This window comes from Colletotrichum acutatum (assembly GCF_030867785.1).
Source record: "Colletotrichum acutatum strain CBS 112980 chromosome Unknown BDZ83scaffold_25, whole genome shotgun sequence".
Taxonomy (NCBI): Eukaryota; Fungi; Ascomycota; class Sordariomycetes; order Glomerellales; family Glomerellaceae; genus Colletotrichum; species Colletotrichum acutatum.
Window position 1 is genome coordinate 17,352 of NW_026849019.1, and position 20,612 is coordinate 37,963.

The following is a 20,612-nucleotide window of genomic DNA, read 5'->3' on the forward strand; positions in this document are numbered from 1 at the left end:
TGGCGGCTGGTCCGACCTCGTCTGACTTTTTCGAGCATAGCCGCCAAAGTTCGTCTTTTGGCCAGGGATCGGGAGACCGTCACCAGGACGGAAGCCAAGACTTGTCGGTCGCAAATGACTTGTTGAGTTGGCAGTCGATCAGACCGTGCAATGGCAGTATTCTGCGTCGTCCGTCGTCTGTCGTCTGTCGTGTCGTCCGTGAACACGGTGGTCGGTTGACGGTCAAGGGAAAGTCGTCCACCTCGTTTGGTGGCTCCGTTCAGGTGACCGTCTGGAGGAATTGGTCCTGGCGTCGGATCGGGGGTCCAGGTGGTCCGAGCCTGAGTACGTATCTTTACATATCTAAGAAATGGAACTGAGGAGAATAGAGAGTGGAGATGTTCCCATGTTCTAGAAAACTTCTAGTCTCGAGACCAAACCGGGCAAGTTGCCAAGTCCTCTTAGCCTCCGAGTTCCGGACCATTTCCGCGCAGCGCGGTCCTGCCATCGTTCGCCGCGGCATCCGAACATCGGAAAGCCAATGGTCTGACACAAAAGCCAAAAGGGCCTTCCGCCGCGTCGCATTCAGTCGCACTCTCCCATTCTCCCACGTTCCCATCCCTCCTTTCTTCCAAGTTCCTGCAACGTAACTCATCCAATCCCGTAGGTGGTACGCGAAGCCCGAGGGCGGGGCGCTCCCCTCTGTGCCAGTGCCAGTGCCAGTGCCTCTCTTCCATGAGGTGGTGGACCGCGCTGGTGGAGAATTGGAAGACGGGGAGGGGATTCCTTCAGACGCAAGTCTTGTAGTTTCATTGCCTCTTTGGGCCAAGCTCGTCGAGGTGTGTGGGAGGGGGTAGCTGGCCGCCGGCCGCTGCTGCTCATGTCAGCACCTGGCACGCCGCACATAGTGTAGTACTCCAACGGTCATCGCCAACACCATTTGCAACAATTAATAGTCTGGACTGCAGCGCGGTTACGTCGGTTAGTCAGGTGACGAGGTTGACGAGGATTGCAAAGCCCCCAGGTACCAACACAGATACCCGTCAAGGTTCGCGAGATCGTCATCCTTCGGGGCTGCGGAGGGGGTTCCGGGGGGGCATGAATGAATACCTGCAGACTGCAGTAATTAGACATTTGGCATTCCATGGGAACCTTTGTCACGTCGCGATGCTTGGCTTGATGCCTCACAAATAGGCGTTCGGACTACATCCGTCTTTTTGCCAAGAAGTGTCGATGCCGCCGCGTCCGATGTTCTTAATCTTTAGGCACCACACACCAGTGACACCACCTCAATGTGAAACCCGGTTCGTACCGTGGGACGAAGAGAGACGGTTCGGGAAAATCTGCTCAAATCCCTTTCGTTTCTTCGGGCCAGGGCCATTGTGTTTGGCTCCGTTCGTGATGAGTTTGACGTTGAGCGAGTTAAAGTCAAATCGCTGTTTCGAGCAAAGAGAACGTGAGTTAGTGAGTCGGTGGCATGTCGGGCATTCTTCAACGTCTTTTGAGTTCTCAAATGTGCAAGGCCGGTCAACTCTTTAGAGCTCTCTATTGAGTTAAGGGTCGGCGCATTGGCGGCTCAATGCCAACCATGGGTTTTTCTACGTGAACCCTGTCTCCTGGCTGCGGACAGTAACTCTCAAGTTGACTGTGGAGACTTGCAGCAGGTCCAGCTTTGCGGTCGAGTCACCACGATGTAAACCGCCATCAAAATGGTCCAGAAATCAAGCAGTTCAGAGCCATCTGAGGAACACAGAAAAGAACCGTGCTGTCAATGCATAACCCACCAACCCCCAGCATGCGGCTAGTGATCCTAGTAACGAAACAACCAATCAGAGACAGTAATCTATCTTCATATACTCATTGTTGGATGCAGAAAATCAATCCGGCATGGTGTAGCGGTTAGCATACTCCGCTTTCAATCAATCAAACGATTCAAAGTCCCGGAGAGATCCGAGTTCGACTCTCGGTGTCGGAACACCAAAATTTTGCCATTCTCTCAAAGCTCGCTTTTTGGTGGTTGTTGGTTTCCGTACAAATTTTTGGGGAATAGGTTGGACGATAACAGCTCAGAGAGTATGAATTAGAGTTAAGGTTTGGCGCTGAGCTGAGTCCGCGTCTCTTGACTCTTAACTTATACGTCTCTTACGCGACAATAGCGAGATTCTTTCTCACTTCAGTGAGAGGCATGCATTCGCATGTAAGCACAATGAGGCTCTAATTGAGCCATGTTGCTTGAGCGACCTTGACGTAGGGTCGACTATTCGGGAATCACTAGCCTGCAGACTTTCCGTTTGGTGTGTCTATTGAGTTGGCCTTGGAAGAGCACTCAACTAGAAGTTCCTGAGTTTCTGGTCCGACTGCCCCGGGTTTCTACTAGAGGATGACTTGGGAAGCCAAAACCTCGGGAGGTTTTCTCTCTTGTGAGACAAACAGCCCAGAAATGAGATAGGAGCTGTCGGTCCTCGCTGAATCTTCATAGAGACTACTGCCATTTGATGTGAAAGATATCAAGCAAATGTAAGCCACCCTAGACGTGAAAGCAGTTAGAATAGTAGTTCATGATGTTTGAGTGACAGTCCTAGTTCGCGGCGCTTCTTGGTACGTACAACCCGGCACTTTCATAGAACTAGGAGGGGAGACGAGCCCCTGCTGGACTCTCTGCTGGACCAGTTTAGTGCGTTGGGTTGTTGATTCTCTCCGACTACTGCTGGCCTGGTATTTGCTGCTAGGATTTCAAAAAACCTCAATTTAGAGCTGAGATATGCGATGCATTCACTTGTCTCCACATGAGAAGCAGTCTTGGAGATACATCTACCGCAAACGCAAGTTCTTTTGAGAACAAAAGAGGCAAGGTCTGCCGCATGTTGACATCAATTGCGACTCGAACTCGTGCCTTTTACGTTGGTTCTCTTACCATATGAACTGACTGCTCGTTTCCTCCCCCGTAATACGCTTCGTAGGGCTTGTCTCTTCTCAGATGTGAGAAGGCACAACAACCATCTAAAGAGATGAACAAGATGAGCACTGAGAAAATAAAGAGGTGATTTGTGCTGTCAAGCGTCAGTCAAGTTCCCTTTGGAACTAAAGAGTTCCCTTTGGAAATAAAGAGTTCCTCATCACCAGCTGCGAAGTTCTGAGGTTCATGTTAAGCAAACATGAACGAACATGAGATTTGATCCGCCTACGTGGGGTAGATCATGGTTGCAAACTTTTTACCACTGTCTTTTCACTATGTTGCTAAAACATGCTAAATTGTCACTCGTGCCCAAGTCAATTAGGGAGTAAGTTTAAATACTGTCGAGTAGAGGGGATCTCCTCGTTATTGCCATATATTTCTTAAAGAAGCTTCTCGGCTACAAGTCATCTCTCGGTTTACTTGACTATATGAAACCTTCGCAATGCATCATCAGGCGCCACTAGGCAAATGCAAGACTGACTATATGAATTGGAAGATAAGTCAACACATCTTGGAACACACACCCAGGTGACTACCCAGATGAAAGAAAAGGGTGAAGCATGCTTATAGCCCACCCATGGTCGTTCCTTCCTCCCACACCGTGATACTCTGATCGCTCCTTCCTTCTCGCGATTCACAGAACAAACCCTCACTTTTTTCCCTCTGCTTCACCCAAAGAGAAATCCGTTCAGTCAACAATAACAAGAAATTGTACACTCCTACAACAACCCCTTCTTCCCCACATCGCCGACCTACGACGACTCACATTATCCTCACCAACATCATCACCCATCCCTCATCACAAACAAAGAAAAAAAACAGAAAGCCTCATACCTTTACGCACCAAACACACCTCTACCCCTCAACAATGAAGACCAAACGAGCCAACACCGCTCAAGGCCCCTCGGAAATCCTCTCCGACGCACCAGCAATCACCCGCCAGGAACGCATCGTCATCACCCGCCTCCTCGGCGGCCGCCCGTCCTTCCACGTCAATCCGCTCACAGAGAAAGAGATGGCAGTCCTGAAGACCGTCGTCCCGCGCCTCATCAAGGCGTCCAAGGACCCGCTGATGCCGGACGCCGACAGCTTCTTTGACCGCAACTTTGAGACGCACTTCTTCATCTTTGACGACGCGCTCCGGGTCGTCATGCAGTTGAAGGCGTGGTATGGACCTGTGGTATCTCATTGATGGCTGTGCGAGTGTGTGGCTCTTGTTGTGGCTCTGGCTTGGCTTGGCTTTCGATAGTGATCTCTTGCTTGTTTGGAGAGATGGATGGCTTTGCATTGGCTACCTAAGTACTGCTTGCGGTATCTTGAGGCTTCCCTCTCACGATTGTTCTGGCAAGTCGAGAAGATGGCTACATTTCCTACATGATCAAGTTCGCTAACCACTGACTAGCAACGTAACCTACTCGCAATAAAACAGGCTACAAGTACCATGGGAAATGTCACGAGCATCATGAGCATCAGCTAGCTGGAGGGCATGCGCGGGGTACACCTCACAAATTGGGAAACAACATTGCAGAACCACGACTGCTAGGAAAGCTACGGAAGCAGAAATGGCGGTACAGCTCTATATACGATCAACGAGATACAATTACGGAACATCAAGTCAATGAACGTGGTGACTCTGCCCCTTGATAAATGTCCATCTCGAAGAACTTCAGCTGGAGGGATGTGACGCTTGCAGGCAAATTTTGATTTTCACCTCCTTCCTAGTTGCGTGAGACTCGCTATACGTGTGTATATTTGTGTATCAAGCTTTTTTACAAGAAAGAGCATCCACTTGAGAGGTCACGGATACAATGATTGTGGTCTCGGATTCGTAAGTCTTGGAGTCGAACTCCCACCACTCGTATTGATTTTTCATTCTAAATGACACGTCATCTCATTGCCGCTCGAATATACAAAATAAATCACATGCTTCTCTCTGGCCACAGTATTACAGCCTACTCGACTTACTCTCATCCATAATCGCACCGCTCATGAGCGGCATCTGCTGCTGCTGCAGCACCTGATCCCTCCCGACAACAAGCTCCCGCCCGCCCTTGGTAGTCCACCACGCGACCCCAATCGTAGCCCTCTCGACATCCATCTCGCCACTCACCAGCACCTCCCAGAACCGGTCCCTCACAGGCCGCCGCACAGCCGGGTCCGCAATCTCGTTCATCGCCTGCGCCGTCAGCGTCAACCACTCCTCGACCAGCGACAGCGGCAGGAACGGCAACGAGTCCACCAGCGTCAGCACGAGCGAGCTCTGCTCCGAGAGGACCTCTGCTTGCTCGGCGGTCGCCTCGAGGCCCTTCTCGGCCTGCGCGAGCGCGTCGTGCGTGGCGGGCAGCGGCGCCGTGCCCGCGCCCAGCGCCTTGAAGCGCACCATTTCGAGGAGCGTCTCGGAGAGCTGCGGCTCGGCGAGGGAGATGGGGAAGGGCGGCGAGACGATCTGCATGACGGTCTTGAAGGCCACGCGGAACTGCCGAGTGGAGATCTGCGCCGGGAACGAGGCGAAGAGGGCGTCGATGTAAAAGGGGACGAGGGTGACGGTCAGGGCGCTGTTGTGCGGGCACGAGAGCACCGAGAGAACGGCGCTGTGGGCTGCTTCAAAGAGCTCGACCGTCGTCGCTGTGAGGGCGCCCGTGTGGGTGAGGTAGGCTGTTGCCGGTCGGACGATAAGCGCGTCGCAGGCTTCTGTGGGCATGTTGAGGGGCAGGTGCTCGGCGACGTTGAGGTAGAATAGGTCTAGTGTCCTGTCGAGAGGGCCAGGAGGCACCACGCCGGCGTGGGGGGGCTTCGTCTCCGCGAGGAAGGAGACGGAAGCATCTCCGAGCCGTGCGAGGATGTCGAGAGAGGTGAGGTAGGTGAAAGTGTACGCCTGGAACGCGCTGGCTCCGTGTCTCGACGAGATGAAGAACAGAAACCTAAGGGTGAGCAGTGTCTTGGTCGCGACCTGGGGTCCCATGACATCGTTCCTCATGCGTGGATCAAGAAGACTGCGCCCGACAATGGACTGCAGAACAGCGACCGTGGCGTACATTGTCTTCTTCAGCGTGCCCCAGAGAACCGGCCAGGTCCCCTCGAGCGTGTTGTGCTCCAGCCGCGCCGTCTCGTCCGCAGCGTCGACCATCGACAACGGGTTGCGCTGCCACTGCTGGAACAGCTTTTGCGCAAACTCGAGCAGCGAGTCCTGCGCGTCGAGCACGGCCGACGAGTCCGTCGCGTTCGTGACGGCAAAGGCCGCCAACCGAGACAGCGGGCCCATGCCGCCCATCAGCGGCTTGCTCTCCATCGCCTGCTGCAGCCTGAACGACGGCGAGGCGGGGGACCACTCCACGAAGGGACCGTTCTGCTTGACGTCCCGCCGGATGTCTTCCAAGAACCCGCCATCCTGGAACCCGTCCTCTCCCGTGATGGCTAGCACGGTGATGGGCAGCAGTGCGTTGCAGTTGATGGCAGACTGGTGGAACTCGGAGAGGAACGGAAAGACGTAGTTGAGCGCGAGCACGATAGACGCCGATGCGAACGACCCATCCTGGCGCTCCAGCGCGAGGTTCGCGGCTGTGACGACGGCTTCTTCTAGGGTATTGCGCAGACCCCGCGACAGCGAGCGCTTGTCGTTGCCCTCCATGCCCATCAAGATACCCGTCAGCACCAGCAGATGCTGCCACCTGTTGGAGCGGTCATCGGCGCCCTTGACCACGGCCCGCACCCACGTCTCGCTGCTGAGCCCGCCGCTCTGCCTCGTCGGCGACGGTGTATGGATCGCACGGGAATCATTATTGGCGGCGGAGGAAGCCTTTGCGTCGTCGAGCTCGTTCTGCCGCACCCGTATCGCGGCGCTGTTGTAGATTGAAATGATGCGCAGGCTCGTGCGCAGGCCGTCGCGGCGGTGCCAGATGGCGGGCGCGATGAGGAGCTGGGAGGTGAGGACGCCGAGGTTCAGCGGGTTCGAGAGAGAGGCGAGGAGGTTTACGGTCGAGCCGACGATCTGGTCCGTCTTGCGGTCATCGTGGACGTTTTGGTACAGCTGCAGGACCGTGTTGAGGAGTCTGTCGGCCGGCATCGTGTCGTGTTGTGTCGTGTCGTATCGTATCGCGAGAATGGAGGATCATTCGGCAAATATGCTGAGAGATAGAATGAACTCCAGACCGGGGAGTTGACTATCACGACGGAAGAGACGGTGGTGGAAGAATGGTGCGGTTGGTGATGTTGCCGGTGGATTGCGATATCGAAGCCGGTGCCGATAGCACGAAGTTCGGCGGGCGGGCGCATTTGCCGAGGCACCTGGAGACCGACGGGACCGCCCCTAAAGCCACACCTCAAGCTTAAGCTGCGCCATCCCTGCAACACCTCCCGCCCACCCCAATTGGCACCTGAAGATCGTCCACTCAACCCCAGCAACATCGTCACCGCGCGCGCAAACCGCAACTACACCACATCAACAACCTCCAAAGACCTCGAACAAAAGTCGACGACCTCGTACTACCTACAACACCGAACAGCACAAATCCTCTTCCTCATCCAACCTCGAATCGAAGCCGAAAGAACACCCGACACCTGGACAATGTCGCAAACGGCGCGCGACTACCCGCCGACAAACTACAAGACCCCTTCGTTCCCCAGCATCAACTGGCAGCTCCGCGACCTGACGGCCGACCACCGCTGGAGCCTCTTCTATATTGAGGATATCTGGCGCTTCACCGTGCTATGGACGACCATCATCTACAGCGTGGTGCACCTCGGTGCCGCGGCCATCACCATCGCCATGCACACCAACAAGCGCGGGTCGCTGACGTACATTTGGGCCGTGCCGCTGCTGTACCTCATCGTGTCGGGCGTGCAGGCGCTGGTCGCTGGTAGTGTTGTTGGGTTGATGTAAGTCTCTGTCTCGCTTTTGGCACTCTTGTCAGAAATAGGAGCGAGGGAAGAGAGACGTACAGAGAAACGATAGAGGGAGGCTAACTTGGGATATTGTGTCACAGCCTAGCTGCGGTCTACCGTGCCGGATTCTTCTCCATGTCAACTTGGATCCCGTTACTATGGGGCGTCATCAACGTCCTCGTCCTCATTATCGCGTCCTTCACCATTCAAGGTGGTCTATGAACACGGATACGGCATGAAAACACACAAACACCTATATACACTACACGCACGATGAAAACCTAGGCACGCGAAAACTGCATTACTACATGGTAGAGCTAGGAATGATTCTGTTCGACACCTCGGCCGACGGCTTTGTTGTCGTCGGCTGCGACTGCTCGACAGTCTTGATTACCCGCGCCGGGTTGCCCGCCACGCACACGAAATCCGGCACGTCCTTGGTCACGACGCTCCCCGCGCCGACGGTCACGCCCTTGCCGATGGTGATCCCGGGCAGCACGATGACGTTGCCGCCGAGCCAGCAGTCCTCACCGATGGTGATTGGCTTACCCGATTCTGGCCCGCGGGTGCCGTTGCGGAGACGGGGTTCCAGCGGATGTGTGCCGCTATAGACTTTTTGAGAGGTCAGGTTAGGTCATTCGCGGGTCGCGGGTTGCGCCTGATGGGGTATAGTAGAAGAGAGGAGAGAGGAGGGGACTTACACGAGCAGTTTGGACCGATGAGGGTGCGGTCGCCCACGGTTATGAGGCAGGTGTCTATCCATGTGCTGTTGGAGTTGACGTAGACATTCTCACCGAGCCTATTAGGCGGTGAGTACGAGGTACGCTTCACTTGGCTGTGGAGATCCGGGGGTGGGTGTCACATACTTGACATTGTAGCCGTAGTCCATCTTTATCGGGGTATCGATCCACGGGTAGTCTTCAAGCAGGGCATCGTCCTCATGATGGCGGAGACGTGGCGGAGGGAGAGGGATCGTGTCCCGGTTGATGCTGGGTGGGTTCTCAAGTCAGATCCGTTCACTTATTATGCTAGGTACCGGAGTACACATGAGGTAATGCACAGTTTAGGGTGACAAGGGAAGCTCTCGACAAGGTCTTGAACGTTCCCGATACCCAAACGATGCGGGGACATGGCGATATGCACAAAGAGAACCGAGGGGGGTGGAGATTTAGAGAGAGAGAGACTTATAGAGAAAAGAGAGAAGAAGACTTACTCTTTCCACATGCCGACGAGGGTACGGCGGCTGACATCGCCAGCGTTGTTCAGCTTGTCGCAGGCGGCCTTGCAGCGTTTCCTGTCGGCGATGAGATCCGGTGTAAAGGCCCAGTAGAGCTCGCCGTTCCTCATGCGCCTCCGGTTTTCTTCCTTGTCGATGGTGCGGATATCCATGGCGACGTCTTGAAGGATGAGCATGTGGGATATGTCTTTTGTGCGCGGTCGCGCGTATGTATGTGTGAGTTAGGTAGGTATGAATTGAGGTGTGTTTATGTTTGCCAAGCTTGTGTAAGGCGAGGTAAAGCGAGGTGAGGTGAGGTAAGTTCAGAATGGGGTTCAGGGGAACTTGGGGTGGAAACAACCGACTTGTCGGTGAGTTAAAAGAAATGGATATCCACAGAGATGGACAAGGGGGGGAGGAAGAGAAATGTAAGTGATGGGTGTGAGAAGCGAGAACAAGGTGTTTCTATTGAAGACAGGGTCGTTTGGGGAAAACCTAGAGCACACCCCAAGACTTTTTGTATGGTGAGGAGGGAAAAGGGTCTCTATGGAGGGTAGTGTGTATTCGAATCTCGGATGCCAATTGCCGGCCGTTATCGAGCTACGGCAGTAGTATGGTAGTTTAATTCACGAGCTGCCAACCCTGAAGAAGAGGCATTACAGGATCAAGTGACCAATTGAAGCAATGGAGCTAGGAAGAAGAAGGGAAAGGGAAGAGAGCAAGAGGCTACGCAGCAGAGCTAAAGGTGGATGATCTGGTCGGTGAACCCGAAGCAAGGTACGTGTAAACGGCGGGGGGGACCAGACAAGACCAGACCAGACCTGGACCATGTTGGTTGCTGGTGCTGCTCCTCCCCAGCGCACTGCCAGTGCCCCCTCCAAAATGGGAAAAAGAAGCAGCTGCCAGCAACAGGAGCCCGACACCTAAGAGCAGTCAATGTGCAAAGTATCCGTAGGTGTTCAAAGCGCATCGATGGCCGCGGGGGCTCCACGCACTTGCGTCACCCGCCCCCCTTAACTCGGCCCGCGCTCGCGCTTGGCCTTACCCGCGTCAACTGTGTGCGCATCAGACGCCACGCACTCACTCGGTCACCGTCTCTGTCTGTCTCTATCTGTCAGCCACAGCAAACAGTAGGTTGTTTAGCAGATCCTGTTTCTTTCGGCCCTCACTCACTTATGTTTCCTCGCTGAATAGGGCAGGGACCTCTTGGAGAACCATTGAACAAAACAGTTTCACATCACCTGACACCGGGAATAACCTCAATAGCCTCTCCTAGCTGGGCTGAGGTGAAGGAGAGACTAGTGAGAAAAGGTGGGGGGCGATATCTAATTCTGCATCTTGGATTCCACAGTCTGCGCAGTAGTGTACAGAGAAAAAGAAGATACAACGTCTGTGCAGTCTCACGTCCACATCTCCACGATTCTTACTAGTATAGTTCTCGAATACCTCCGAGAATTGCAGCAAACGACCGGGAGAACCTGGAGCCCACACGTCGGAGTCTCGCAATTCACGAATCCGAGATGCTCCGTTTCCACGCATGTGGCTGACGAACGTCTACTTCATACTTCACTTTTACTACCCAATTCACTCCATCACAAGCCCACCGCCACAGAAACGCTATGATCTGAACTCGAACAGAGGAACCAGCACTGCCAAGTTTTTTTCTCTCCCTCTTTCCTTCTCTTCCCTTTCGTCGCAACTATCCGTAGACGTCTGTGTCTGTGTTGCAAAAGCGGAAACTTGGCTCGCATTGGTTCTTCTCGCATGGAAATGACGGCACAAAAGAAGCTAGAGCCAACTTGCCCCGCCACAAACAGCGCCCTCCAGTCTCAACGTCGTTCCGGCTCGTTGAGGCTCTGTTGGTTTTTCCTCGCAACGACGTGAACTCTGCCACACTTGCATCTGTCCTTTGCCGTATCCCGCATCCCGCGGCCACCACCACCACCACCACCACCACCACCACCACCACAACTCTGCAAGTGGGCTCCCGCGTGGCTTAACCTCGACCTGCCTGGAAATTCACAGAAACATCGGATCAACGCATCTTTCGCACAAATCAGCCACAACCATGTCGACCTTCCGTCGGGTGTAAGTAACTATCTCCCTTACCTAGTACCTTTCCCTACCTTGCTATCACCTTCTCTTTCCTGTGCCTCCCTACCTATACTCCCTTCTTGCTCCAAAACCACAGCCGCAAACTCAGCCACACCACCCGATCCCCCGTATCTTCGCCCCGTCTCCTCCCCGTAAATGTCCGCTCCCGTACCGTCCTGTTCTATCATATCCTTAAAGTGGTGTGAGGTGAAGTGAGGTGAAGTGAGGCGAGCAAGTGTGGCTGCGATCTCGACGTCCTCGGACACCTCCAAGGACGTCCAGTCCTATGACCATCTGCCCCTCAACACCAAGACCCCCACCATCGCGATGTCTTCACGCACGCCCATGAACCCCCTCTACTCCCAACCATCAAAACTCTTGAACCACAACCACGACAATGACTCTCAATCAACTAACATCCCCCGCAGCGACGCCCGCCCCCAGGACCCTCCAATCCCAGGAAAAGAATACTACCCAAACCAACCAAAATCCCTCGCCGGCATCGCCCTCCGCGCCTTCCTCCTCGGCACAACCTTCACCCTCGGCCTCCTCTCCCTCTCCCTCCTCCTCCTAAGGACCTCATCTCCCCTCTGGCGCCTCCCCTTCTTCCTCTCTGCCCTCTCCCTCTTCCACTTTCTCGAATTCTACACAACGGCAGCCTACAACACCCCGCAAGCAACAGTCCATGCCTACCTCCTAACAGCAAACTGGCCCGCCTACGCAATCGCCCACGCCACAGCCTTTCTAGAGTGTCTCCTCACAAACCTCGTCTTTCCCAATAGCGTCTGGGCGCCCTTCGGCCTCCGCACCTTCCTGCTCATCACAGGTTTGCTTCTGGTCGGGCTGGGCCAGACGGTCCGCTCCGCGGCCATGGTCACGGCGGGCCAGAGCTTCAACCACACCATTCAGCACTACCGCGCAGAGTCCCACACCCTCGTCACGGGCGGCGTGTACGCCTACTTTCGGCACCCTTCGTACTTTGGCTTCTTCTGGTGGGCCATTGGCACGCAGCTCGTCATGGGGAACGTGGTGTCCCTGGTGGCGTACGCCGTCGTGCTGTGGTACTTCTTCTCAAAGAGGATACGACACGAGGAGGAGCTGTTGGTCAGGTTCTTTGGACAGGATTATGAAGACTATCGCAAGCGTGTCGGGACCATGATTCCCTTTTGCGGGTAGCATGAACTCCGTTCTGTGATAGTTGGTCTTTTGGCGCGCAAATAGAAAGCAGACAAGATGCTGTTGAGCCAAATGGCAAGTGTTGTGTTTTGTCTAAAACCCAGAGATCATAGTGTACATAGAAAAAATTACCAGGCCAACGCCGTGCCCCATTAAACGTATGTTCTCGCTGGTTACGAGCTTGCAACCGAGTTCCAGGCCATTTGCCTGCTGACGCTGCCGTACTTGGCTTGCCACGCGTAAAAGTACATCAAGGCTGCAAAGGGTTGCCCAAGGATGGTAAAGGACACCCAGAAAATGCAGTTGCCGAGCATGCGACCTGTGGGAGACTGCATCTTTTCAAGCGGAGTAGTGAGGGCAATAAGGGGAAGTTGGAAGAACATGCCCGCAAAAGCAACACCTGTTGTTTGTTAGCCAACTGCCTGACTGTACACGTTGCTCCCCCAGGACGACCTACCAATAATGTTATGTGTCGGGATACCAACAAGAACCTCGTGCAGAACAGCAGACGCAAAGAAGACAGCCAGCTGCGCGGCCCTCGGGCTCCATCCTCGGCCGATCAGGGGTGAGTAGACATGACGCTTGAAGTACTGGTATACGGGCTTGTTCCACAACCGCCAGTATGCACCCAAGCTCTCGCTATTCCACCAGTCCTCGTAGAAACACCGGTCACCGAACCGTGTGACCTCAGCGAGGGCGTTGAGGAAGGATTGGAAGAGGGCAAAGAAGCCAGCAAGCCAGATGACCAGAGAAATCGTCGAGAGCTTCATCAATCGCTCGAGAATCTTGGGGACGTCTAGAGACGCAATCTTATCGAGAGAGTTGATGAGGACAGGAGCGGCGTACTGGGCGCTGGCGAACCAGATAAAGACCCCCAGACCAAACACCTCTGCCATACGCTTCGCGACAAAGACCCATCTGATCTTGTCTGTCCTCGGGTACGCGGGCTGGTAAACCAATGTCGGGGCCCACCAGAAGTACGCCAGGTTGTGCATCGAAATGTTCTGCGGGTAGGGACACTGCTGGTAGATTTCGGGCATGGCGGCGAGCTCGCCCTTGACAGGATGCAAGTAGGCATGACGCAGATCTCGGTTCGTAAAGGCGTACGATGCCGTCTTGAGCCAGACGATGATGGCGTGGAGCTCAGTCAGGGTGCCGATCAACGGGTGGTGAATGTGGAAGTACACGACGTAGGATGTAACGGTCAGAGCGAGAGTAATGTTAACGGCGTGGATCCAAGCAATAACCTTCCAAGTTGAGTTGAACCTCGCGCGCTGGTCTTCTGTTGGGCTGGCGGCTCCGTCTTTCGATTTCGCCCGCAAGCCCCTTGCTTGCTGGGCGGCGGCCAATTCGATCAGGTACGCGGCGAACAGATGACAAGGGATCAGGAGGTATAAGCCCAAGCCCAGAGCGAGATCTTGCTGGCGAAAATCGTGGCAGCGAACACAGATCAAGACACCATACTACAAGCACCTGGTCAGTGACGTGGGTCTCCACATCAAGAACAACTCATTGAAGCCTACTTTTTGAATATTCTCCATCATCAGACGAAGATTACCGACAACTATACTTGGTTAGCCAATGCCATTGAAACAGCTCTAGCATCGGCTGGACGTACTTAGTACAATTATCATTAAGTTTCTGAAGCCAATGAAGCTTGGAGCTGTGTTAGAGTCATGGCTCAGGGTTGATGGGCGCGATTTGGAGTGGACGGCAGCGACGTGTCTGTATTTCTTTTGAATGGCCCTCCTCAGCTCATCGGTCGTACGGTTGGTCTCGGGTGTAGTCGGCTTGACGGCGGCCTTGGGGTTGGAGTTGCCATTGGAGGTGCCATTGTGCTTGTTATGCAGGGAGGAGGAGGTCGTGGTGGTGCTTGAGCTCTCAAGGCTCGTCACCGTGGCCGTGTTCATGACGGGCAGGACGTCCTAGGAGCTATTGGGTTATCGACAAGAATGTAAGAGAGAGGTGGAGGAAGAAAAAGCGTCCGTAGTGGATGACGAGGGGAAAAGATGGGTGAAAGTATAAAAGTGAGGAGACGTGTAGGTCGGCTGTCAGGGAAGAGCTATGTATATGCAATGCAGGGAGCGAAGTGGTGGCAAGCGCGATAAGATATCGGACTCGTTAGTAGAGATCTCTAATGCAAGACACCGCGCGCGGCCGGGTCAAGCAAGGAAAAGAGAGTACGGATTGACTTTGTAGCCGGTGTTTCCAAGGGGAAAACGGACGGCGCCCGCGAATCGATCTGAGCTCCTTTCAGAACTGAGGAGAAGCTATTTTATCTGGATTGGACGGTCCAGGTAGGGCGCATTGGCCTTTTGGCTGTGCCTGGTGAGGGGCAATGGCTGAGGTGCAGGAAAATGATTGAGTGGTGAGGTAGCTTTAAAGAAGGGGGTACGTCAAGGCACAGGGGGAAGAGGGAAAGACTGGCCCGGACAGTCTTAGGGTATGTAGTCGGAGGGAAAAGCAGGTGGAGGAAGCTAGGCCGACGCCATCAGACCTTGTAGCGTGGGGATTCGTTCATCAACGTGGAGGAATGATGGAAGAGGAGGCGCGCTGACGACAAGAATGCAGACGGCGTGCAGGATGGGCCAGTTGAAGAGATGCGATGCAGAGAACTGATCAGAGACATGGAAATGCAGGAGAGATGAAGTAAACAAAACAGAGTTGCGAAAAGAGAGAGAGAAACGAGTGACGACGGGCCAAGGTGCTAAGGTACATAGATAGATGATGGCACGGCCCAATGGGGCGGGATTGGAAGGGGGGACCTTGAGAATGTCAGGGTCGTTGAGCTGTCTGACCCGGAACCTGGCTGGATCAACGAAGAGCGCCTCAAAGCCAGCGCTAATGCATGACCGCAGAGTAAGAGACAGCAGAGGAGACAGAGAGAAAAAGCCCGTTGTGTTTAAAATCACCCAACACATCCTGCATCCTGACGCCGCCAGCCTAGGCAAGTTGAGGCATTGAGAGAGAAAAGTCGCATGCATCCAATGCACGCCAAGGGTCTCTACGGCTCCACGGATAGTGACGGCGATCCCCGGTGGCAGCTCTGAGTGGTATAGCCTGGGGTTCACCTCGTGGGTCCAGGGAACTTGGGAGTCAGAGTCTAGAGGAAAACGAAGAAGGAGCCGTGGCTTTGCAACTGGAATTCACATGTGAAAGTGCCTGACTGACTGGGCAGTGGGGAGAGGGGCCATAAGAAATCGCACCTTGCCATAAATTATCACCTCACGAAGAATCGCGGGATAATTTTGGGCATTCGCGGCATGGGAATGGAAATTTGGGGCATGGGCGCCCCGATATTGGCCCGGATAAGAAAACCGATAAAAACCGTGGGCCGTGGACCTTCCCGGGAAGTGATCGGATACGTACCCAGGCTGCATTAGCTCATCGACGGAAATTGACGACGTTGGAAGGGACGTGCCTACGTGCCTCCTTCCTTCACAGCTCACAGCTCCTAGCTCTCAGCTTCTCGGTCATGTGACTGCGAGAAAAGTAGCTGGCCTGTGCACGCGTCGCGGTCATTTTCACTGTGATTGGCGACGTACCAGCCTCGTGGAACCGAGCAATGCTGAAGCTCCATCACCAACAAGCGCCAATTCACATTTTACTGAAATTTCAGGGTTCAATTCATCAGCCATAAACTACATATGAGCTTAATATCAACAAAGGGAGATTGCGAAACCCTCATGAGAGTCTAAAGATGGCGTATGATCCTCGAGGGGATCACCATGGCAGGAGAGGAGGAGGAGGAGGCCCAGGCGGCGATGGAGAAGGGCAAGATGGCGGTTTTGTGAGAGCCAGGGGTCGACGTGAGTTTTAACCTAGATTCTCTAGCACAAACTCATGCGTAGAATATCCAGAGTGGAAGTCTTTAGTCTACATGATGAGAGACAGGGGCGAACACCATCTGGACTTCTCATCTCAAACTTCTGCGCGCTTGAGACAAGGACTAGCTCTCGCGAGCATATAACTGACGTCCCCAGGTCCTGTTACTGATTATGGCTCAACCGTCGCCAACTGGATGCGCCATCGCTCGCCACTTGACGGCGATGCATACACCGGAGAAGTCGAGAGGCCAAGTGCCAGCTTCATCGTTGACGTGAGTCCTCTACAAGCTTGCTGTTTCCCCCATCTCCATCCCTGGCACTGACATGCTCACAGTTCATACCACCCGCCGCGAGGAGGACAGATCCCGGTGACACAATTCCAGTGAAGCACCTTCACTCATCACTGAACAAGATCAAGCACCCGGTCAACGTCGTCCGGTGGACGCCAGAAGGACGCCGCCTGTTGACCGCGTCGAGCAGCGGAGAGTTCACATTATGGAACGGCACCGGGTTCAACTTCGAGACCATCATGCAAGCGCACGACTCCGCCATCAGAGCCCTCGCCTACTCTCACAACGACGACTGGCTCATCTCTGCCGACCACGACGGAAGCGTCAAGTACTGGCAGCCCAATTTCAACAATCTCCAGAGCATCGCTGCGCATAACGATCCGGTTAGAGACCTTGCATTCAGCCCCAACGACTCCAAATTTGTCACTGCATGCGACGACTCGACGCTCAAGATTTTTGATTTTGCTGGAGGGGTGGAGGAGTCGACCCTCAAGGGCCACGGCTGGGACGCCAAGAGCTGCGACTGGCATCCGACAAAGGGCTTGTTAGTATCGGGCTCAAAAGACCATCTGGTCAAACTGTGGGATCCCAGGACAGGCCGGTGCCTGACCACTCTCCACGGCCACAAAAACACAATCACAAAGACGCTGTTCGAAAAGGTCCAGGGCGACTGCCTGGCGACGTCAGCACGAGACCAGACGGCCCGCGTCTTTGATCTCCGAATGATGCGCGACATCTGCCTGCTCAAGGGACACGAGAAGGACATCTCGACCATCGCCTGGCACCCAGTCCACTCCAATCTCCTCAGCACAGGCGGCCACGACGGCTCCCTGTACCACTACATCCTAGACGAGCCCAACACGCCCGCCGGCCACGCAAACTCCGTAGCGCCCTACGACAGCTCCGACCCGTCGACGACCCCGGCGCAGACGATATACCCTGCCCACAAGGTCCCCTTTGCCCACGACTTTGCCATCTGGTCCCTCGACTGGCACCCGCTTGGCCACATCCTCGCCTCGGGCTCAAACGACCGCATCACACGCTTCTGGTCCCGCAAGCGGCCCGGCGACGCAGACGTCTTCCAGGACCGTTACCACGTCGGCGAGGCCGCCGCCGAGGCCAACGGCACATGGGACCGGCGCGGCGGGCGCCGCCAGCGCCAGGAGGAGGAGGAAATGGAGATGGAAGACGAGATGGACGGCCTCGTCGACCAGAAGATGCCCCTCAAGCAGCCCATGGTCCCCGGGTTCCCAGGACTCCCCGGCCTGCCGGGACTGCCGGGCCTACCGGGTCTCTCGATGCCGCAGAACGGCGGCGCAGGCGGTCCCGTCCCGCCACCGCCCATGATCCCCGGCGTCGGCGGCGCAGGCGGCGCCCCCCCTCCACCTCTACCCTTCCCCCTGCCCGGCCTAAACGGTGCACCGCCGCCGCCGATGATCCCAGGTCTACCGGGCGGCATCGATCCGAGCAACCCGGCTGACCTAGCCAAGATTGCCGAAATGATCCAAAAGGCCGGCGGCACCTTACCTCCCCCGCCACCTGGCGGCTTCGCGCCGCCGCCTGGCATGGTGCCGCCGCCGAATTTCGTGCCGCCGCCGGGGTTCCCGCCCATGCCCATGTCCATGCCGCCGCCTCCCGGCGCGAATAACAACAACCACAGAGACCGTGACGACCACGGTGGCCGTGGTGGCAGGCGGGCCCCGCTTCCTAGTCAGGAGGAGAGTCTAAAGCAGGAGCAGCGGCGTGGGAACTATACGCGCTCCCGTTAGGAGAGCAAGAAAGTAGTGGAACTGGATGGGCGTGGGGGCGTGGAACCCGCAAAGGGGGTTGGAAGGCAAAATACGACTCGGAAGTCGTCGAATTGGATTACTCCGGCCCTCGGCGGTCCTTTCTTTGTACGAATAGTGGCTTTGAGGAGGAAATAACGGGTTGATGATACCCTGGCGCTGGAGGGAAACCAAAAAACACACAAGTCAAGACACAGTACTCAAGGAACTCTTCGTCTTTGGATAATGAGATGATATATGTGTGTGAAGGCATGCTGTCGGCATCTGTCGAGTGACCAGGCTTGTCTAGTGTACATGTGCCTCATTGCTTGTGGTTTGAAAATCTGTCGCATGATGCTTGTGTCGTAGCTCCGGTATGCAAATATGCGATGCAGTCAACTCCTCTGTGCCTCTCTCCTGCTGGTTGCCTCCTCCTTCCAAAGTACAGTAATGGTACATACGTGAAAGCAAATGAGACCTATGAATAGCCGATTGGCCTCATGCTAAATCCCCGCCAAATAGGAGAAACCCCTCACGGTCCATAGCAAACGCAACGTCCCCGCGCACTCCTCTGTGCTCCTTCAGCAACCCCGCCGATCCATTCTATGAACGTCCCTTACCGCCACCACCAATCTGCTTCTGCCTATCCGCGTACTCCTTGACGACAATGGCGCACGTCGCCTCGGTACAGAGCCTCTTGCGGCGCTGCGGCGCAAGCTTACTCGCAAACTCGAGCCCCGCGGCGCGCTCGACGGCCTCGAGCGGCATCTCGAACTCGGACAGCGGCTTGCTGTTGGGGATGGGCGCGTTGGGCATCACAAAGGCGCCAATGGCGACGTTGCCGCCGACTTTCCCGTCCTCGGCGAAGATGACCTTGTAAAAGTGCGTCGGCACAGCGACGTTGGGCGGGTTGCCGATGACCTCGTATTTTGTGTACCACTTGCCGTCGACGGGATCGCGCTTGGGGAGGTACAGAGGCCCCGTGACGATGCGGACGGACGGGTACCGCGTCGTCAGGCGGCGGCAAAAGTCCTCGAAATGAGCCCAGTAGTCGCGGTTGAAGCCGTCGCCGACCTGCGGGCACATGTTTGTGAGGTAGAATGTGTCGTCCATGGCCTTTTGGGACCACTTGCAGTCGGCGGCGGGGACCTGGTGGCCGCGGTCGTAGCCGCTGCGGAAGTAGTCCTTCAGCTTGGCCTGGAACTTCTCAGGGACGGAGGCGTCTTCGAGGAAGACGCTGTGTTTGCGGTCGCCGTCGCGCTGGGCGAGGGAGGCGGGTGTGATGTGCTCGACGACGTAGTGCGGGTTGCGGGTGCGGCGGTCGAAGGAGGAGACGAGGCCTTGCCGGGTCGCGAGGTCGGCTATGGGGCCCGGGAAGCCGTATTCGAAGATGCCTGCCGGGTCGACGGGGCTGCCTGACGCTACGGGGACGGGACCCGGGCCGCCGGAGGGTGAGGGAGGGAGTGGGACGGCGTTGGGGTTGGTGAAGACTTGGGTGCTGGGGACGGGGACAGTGGGAACTGTCGAGAAGGTGGAGGTTGTTGTCGGTGCCGTTGTCGTCGCGGTGGGAGGTTGCTTCTGGGAGCGCATGGAGTAGATCGAGGCCGTGAGCGCGGCGCCGCCTCCGGCGCCTAGCGCCATGAGGGCGAGAGAAGTGGTTTTCGACATTCTAACGGTTAGGTTGTGGTGAGGCGGTTTCGGTCTTTTGCGTTTATCTCTTGCAACTAACACGAAAGGATAATGGGAAAGGGAGTCGGAAAAGTCGCCCGATTTCAAGGACCCGCCGTTGCTGACACTACTCTGGCCACGGGGCAAGGACAAAAGGACATGTGATGATGTTGCTGGTGTTGGTGTGGTGGGTGTCTCACCTCACGGGACGGGAATCTGGAGCTCGGAGCTGGAAAATTTTGGGCAACGGTCGGCAGCGCATAGCCCGGGGCAGCGATTTCCAGGGACCTGCTCGGAAAGGGAACAGCTCAGTGCGGCAGGCGGCAGGAGATGCAGCCACGCAGCTTCCTTGTCCCGAGCATTTGCCGGCGTGAGGCAGGTGGATGTGGGGTGGGAAGGATTTCAGAGCAGGGGCCATGGGAAAAGCTGATGTCGGTGACATCGGTGTGACATGCTCACCGATATCAGGACGTCGGTGAGGGCGGGGGCATGCGGATGACCAAATCCCAGCCTCCGATTCGCGGCGCATTTCTGCCCTGCGCGCGCGATGTAAACTCTTTCTTTGGAGAGGGATCCTGGCCTACTGGCATCAAGCATTCAAAAAAGACACAGCAATAGCATTCCACTTCAACCACAATTGCAATAGAGATCTTTCACGTGTTGCACAGTCTTCTCTTTCAGCAGGGCGCTTCGGGCGGCTTCAGTGAGTTGGCGGCTAGCGCACATCACGGGGCTCGAGGGGGTACCTAAAGTACTTCG

General features: G+C 55.6%; 8 protein-coding genes and 1 non-coding gene across 9 annotated transcripts; 5 read left to right on the top strand and 4 right to left on the bottom strand.

Annotated features, from left to right (window-relative positions):
- Window positions 1-1,860: 1,860 nt before the first annotated feature.
- BDZ83DRAFT_t96 lies at window positions 1,861-1,954 on the top strand. Its single transcript has one exon. It is a non-coding gene; the product is annotated as a tRNA-Glu (tRNA).
- Window positions 1,955-3,803: 1,849 nt separating this feature from the next.
- Window positions 3,804-4,359, top strand: BDZ83DRAFT_750068 (uncharacterized protein; the record flags this gene model as incomplete). Its single annotated transcript, XM_060513871.1, has 2 exons — window positions 3,804-4,102; window positions 4,338-4,359. The coding sequence occupies 2 exons, from the start codon at window positions 3,804-3,806 to the stop codon at window positions 4,357-4,359; spliced, it is 321 nt and encodes a 106-aa protein (XP_060367334.1).
- Window positions 4,360-4,880: 521 nt separating this feature from the next.
- Window positions 4,881-6,998, bottom strand: BDZ83DRAFT_572644 (peroxin 8; the record flags this gene model as incomplete). Its single annotated transcript, XM_060504534.1, has 1 exon — window positions 4,881-6,998. The coding sequence occupies one exon, from the start codon at window positions 6,996-6,998 to the stop codon at window positions 4,881-4,883; it is 2,118 nt and encodes a 705-aa protein (XP_060367335.1).
- A 501-nt stretch (window positions 6,999-7,499) lies between these two features.
- On the top strand, window positions 7,500-8,038 carry BDZ83DRAFT_572788 (uncharacterized protein; the record flags this gene model as incomplete). Its single annotated transcript, XM_060504550.1, has 2 exons — window positions 7,500-7,810; window positions 7,918-8,038. 2 exons carry the CDS (start codon window positions 7,500-7,502, stop codon window positions 8,036-8,038), a joined length of 432 nt encoding a protein of 143 aa, XP_060367336.1.
- Window positions 8,039-8,047: 9 nt separating this feature from the next.
- BDZ83DRAFT_209946 (uncharacterized protein) lies at window positions 8,048-9,331 on the bottom strand. The gene is made up of 4 exons (XM_060501704.1): window positions 9,030-9,331; window positions 8,683-8,805; window positions 8,518-8,615; window positions 8,048-8,421 (listed from the first exon to the last, which is right to left on the bottom strand). The coding sequence occupies exons 1-4, from the start codon at window positions 9,227-9,229 to the stop codon at window positions 8,282-8,284; spliced, it is 561 nt and encodes a 186-aa protein (XP_060367337.1). The 5' UTR covers window positions 9,230-9,331; the 3' UTR covers window positions 8,048-8,281.
- Window positions 9,332-10,836: 1,505 nt separating this feature from the next.
- BDZ83DRAFT_210084 (isoprenylcysteine carboxyl methyltransferase) lies at window positions 10,837-12,507 on the top strand. Its single transcript, XM_060501705.1, has 2 exons — window positions 10,837-11,120; window positions 11,555-12,507. The coding sequence occupies exons 1-2, from the start codon at window positions 11,101-11,103 to the stop codon at window positions 12,300-12,302; spliced, it is 768 nt and encodes a 255-aa protein (XP_060367338.1). The 5' UTR covers window positions 10,837-11,100; the 3' UTR covers window positions 12,303-12,507.
- BDZ83DRAFT_750073 (MBOAT family protein) lies at window positions 12,476-14,212 on the bottom strand (the record flags this gene model as incomplete). The annotated part of the gene is made up of 4 exons (XM_060513872.1): window positions 12,476-12,702; window positions 12,760-13,765; window positions 13,826-13,866; window positions 13,921-14,212. The coding sequence occupies 4 exons, from the start codon at window positions 14,210-14,212 to the stop codon at window positions 12,476-12,478; spliced, it is 1,566 nt and encodes a 521-aa protein (XP_060367339.1).
- A 2,111-nt stretch (window positions 14,213-16,323) lies between these two features.
- Window positions 16,324-18,188, top strand: BDZ83DRAFT_572801 (WD40-repeat-containing domain protein; the record flags this gene model as incomplete). The annotated part of the gene is made up of 2 exons (XM_060504552.1): window positions 16,324-16,401; window positions 16,464-18,188. 2 exons carry the CDS (start codon window positions 16,324-16,326, stop codon window positions 18,186-18,188), a joined length of 1,803 nt encoding a protein of 600 aa, XP_060367340.1.
- A 600-nt stretch (window positions 18,189-18,788) lies between these two features.
- Window positions 18,789-19,826, bottom strand: BDZ83DRAFT_750075 (uncharacterized protein; the record flags this gene model as incomplete). Its single annotated transcript, XM_060513873.1, has 1 exon — window positions 18,789-19,826. The coding sequence occupies one exon, from the start codon at window positions 19,824-19,826 to the stop codon at window positions 18,789-18,791; it is 1,038 nt and encodes a 345-aa protein (XP_060367341.1).
- Between the last annotated feature and the right edge of the window lie 786 nt (window positions 19,827-20,612).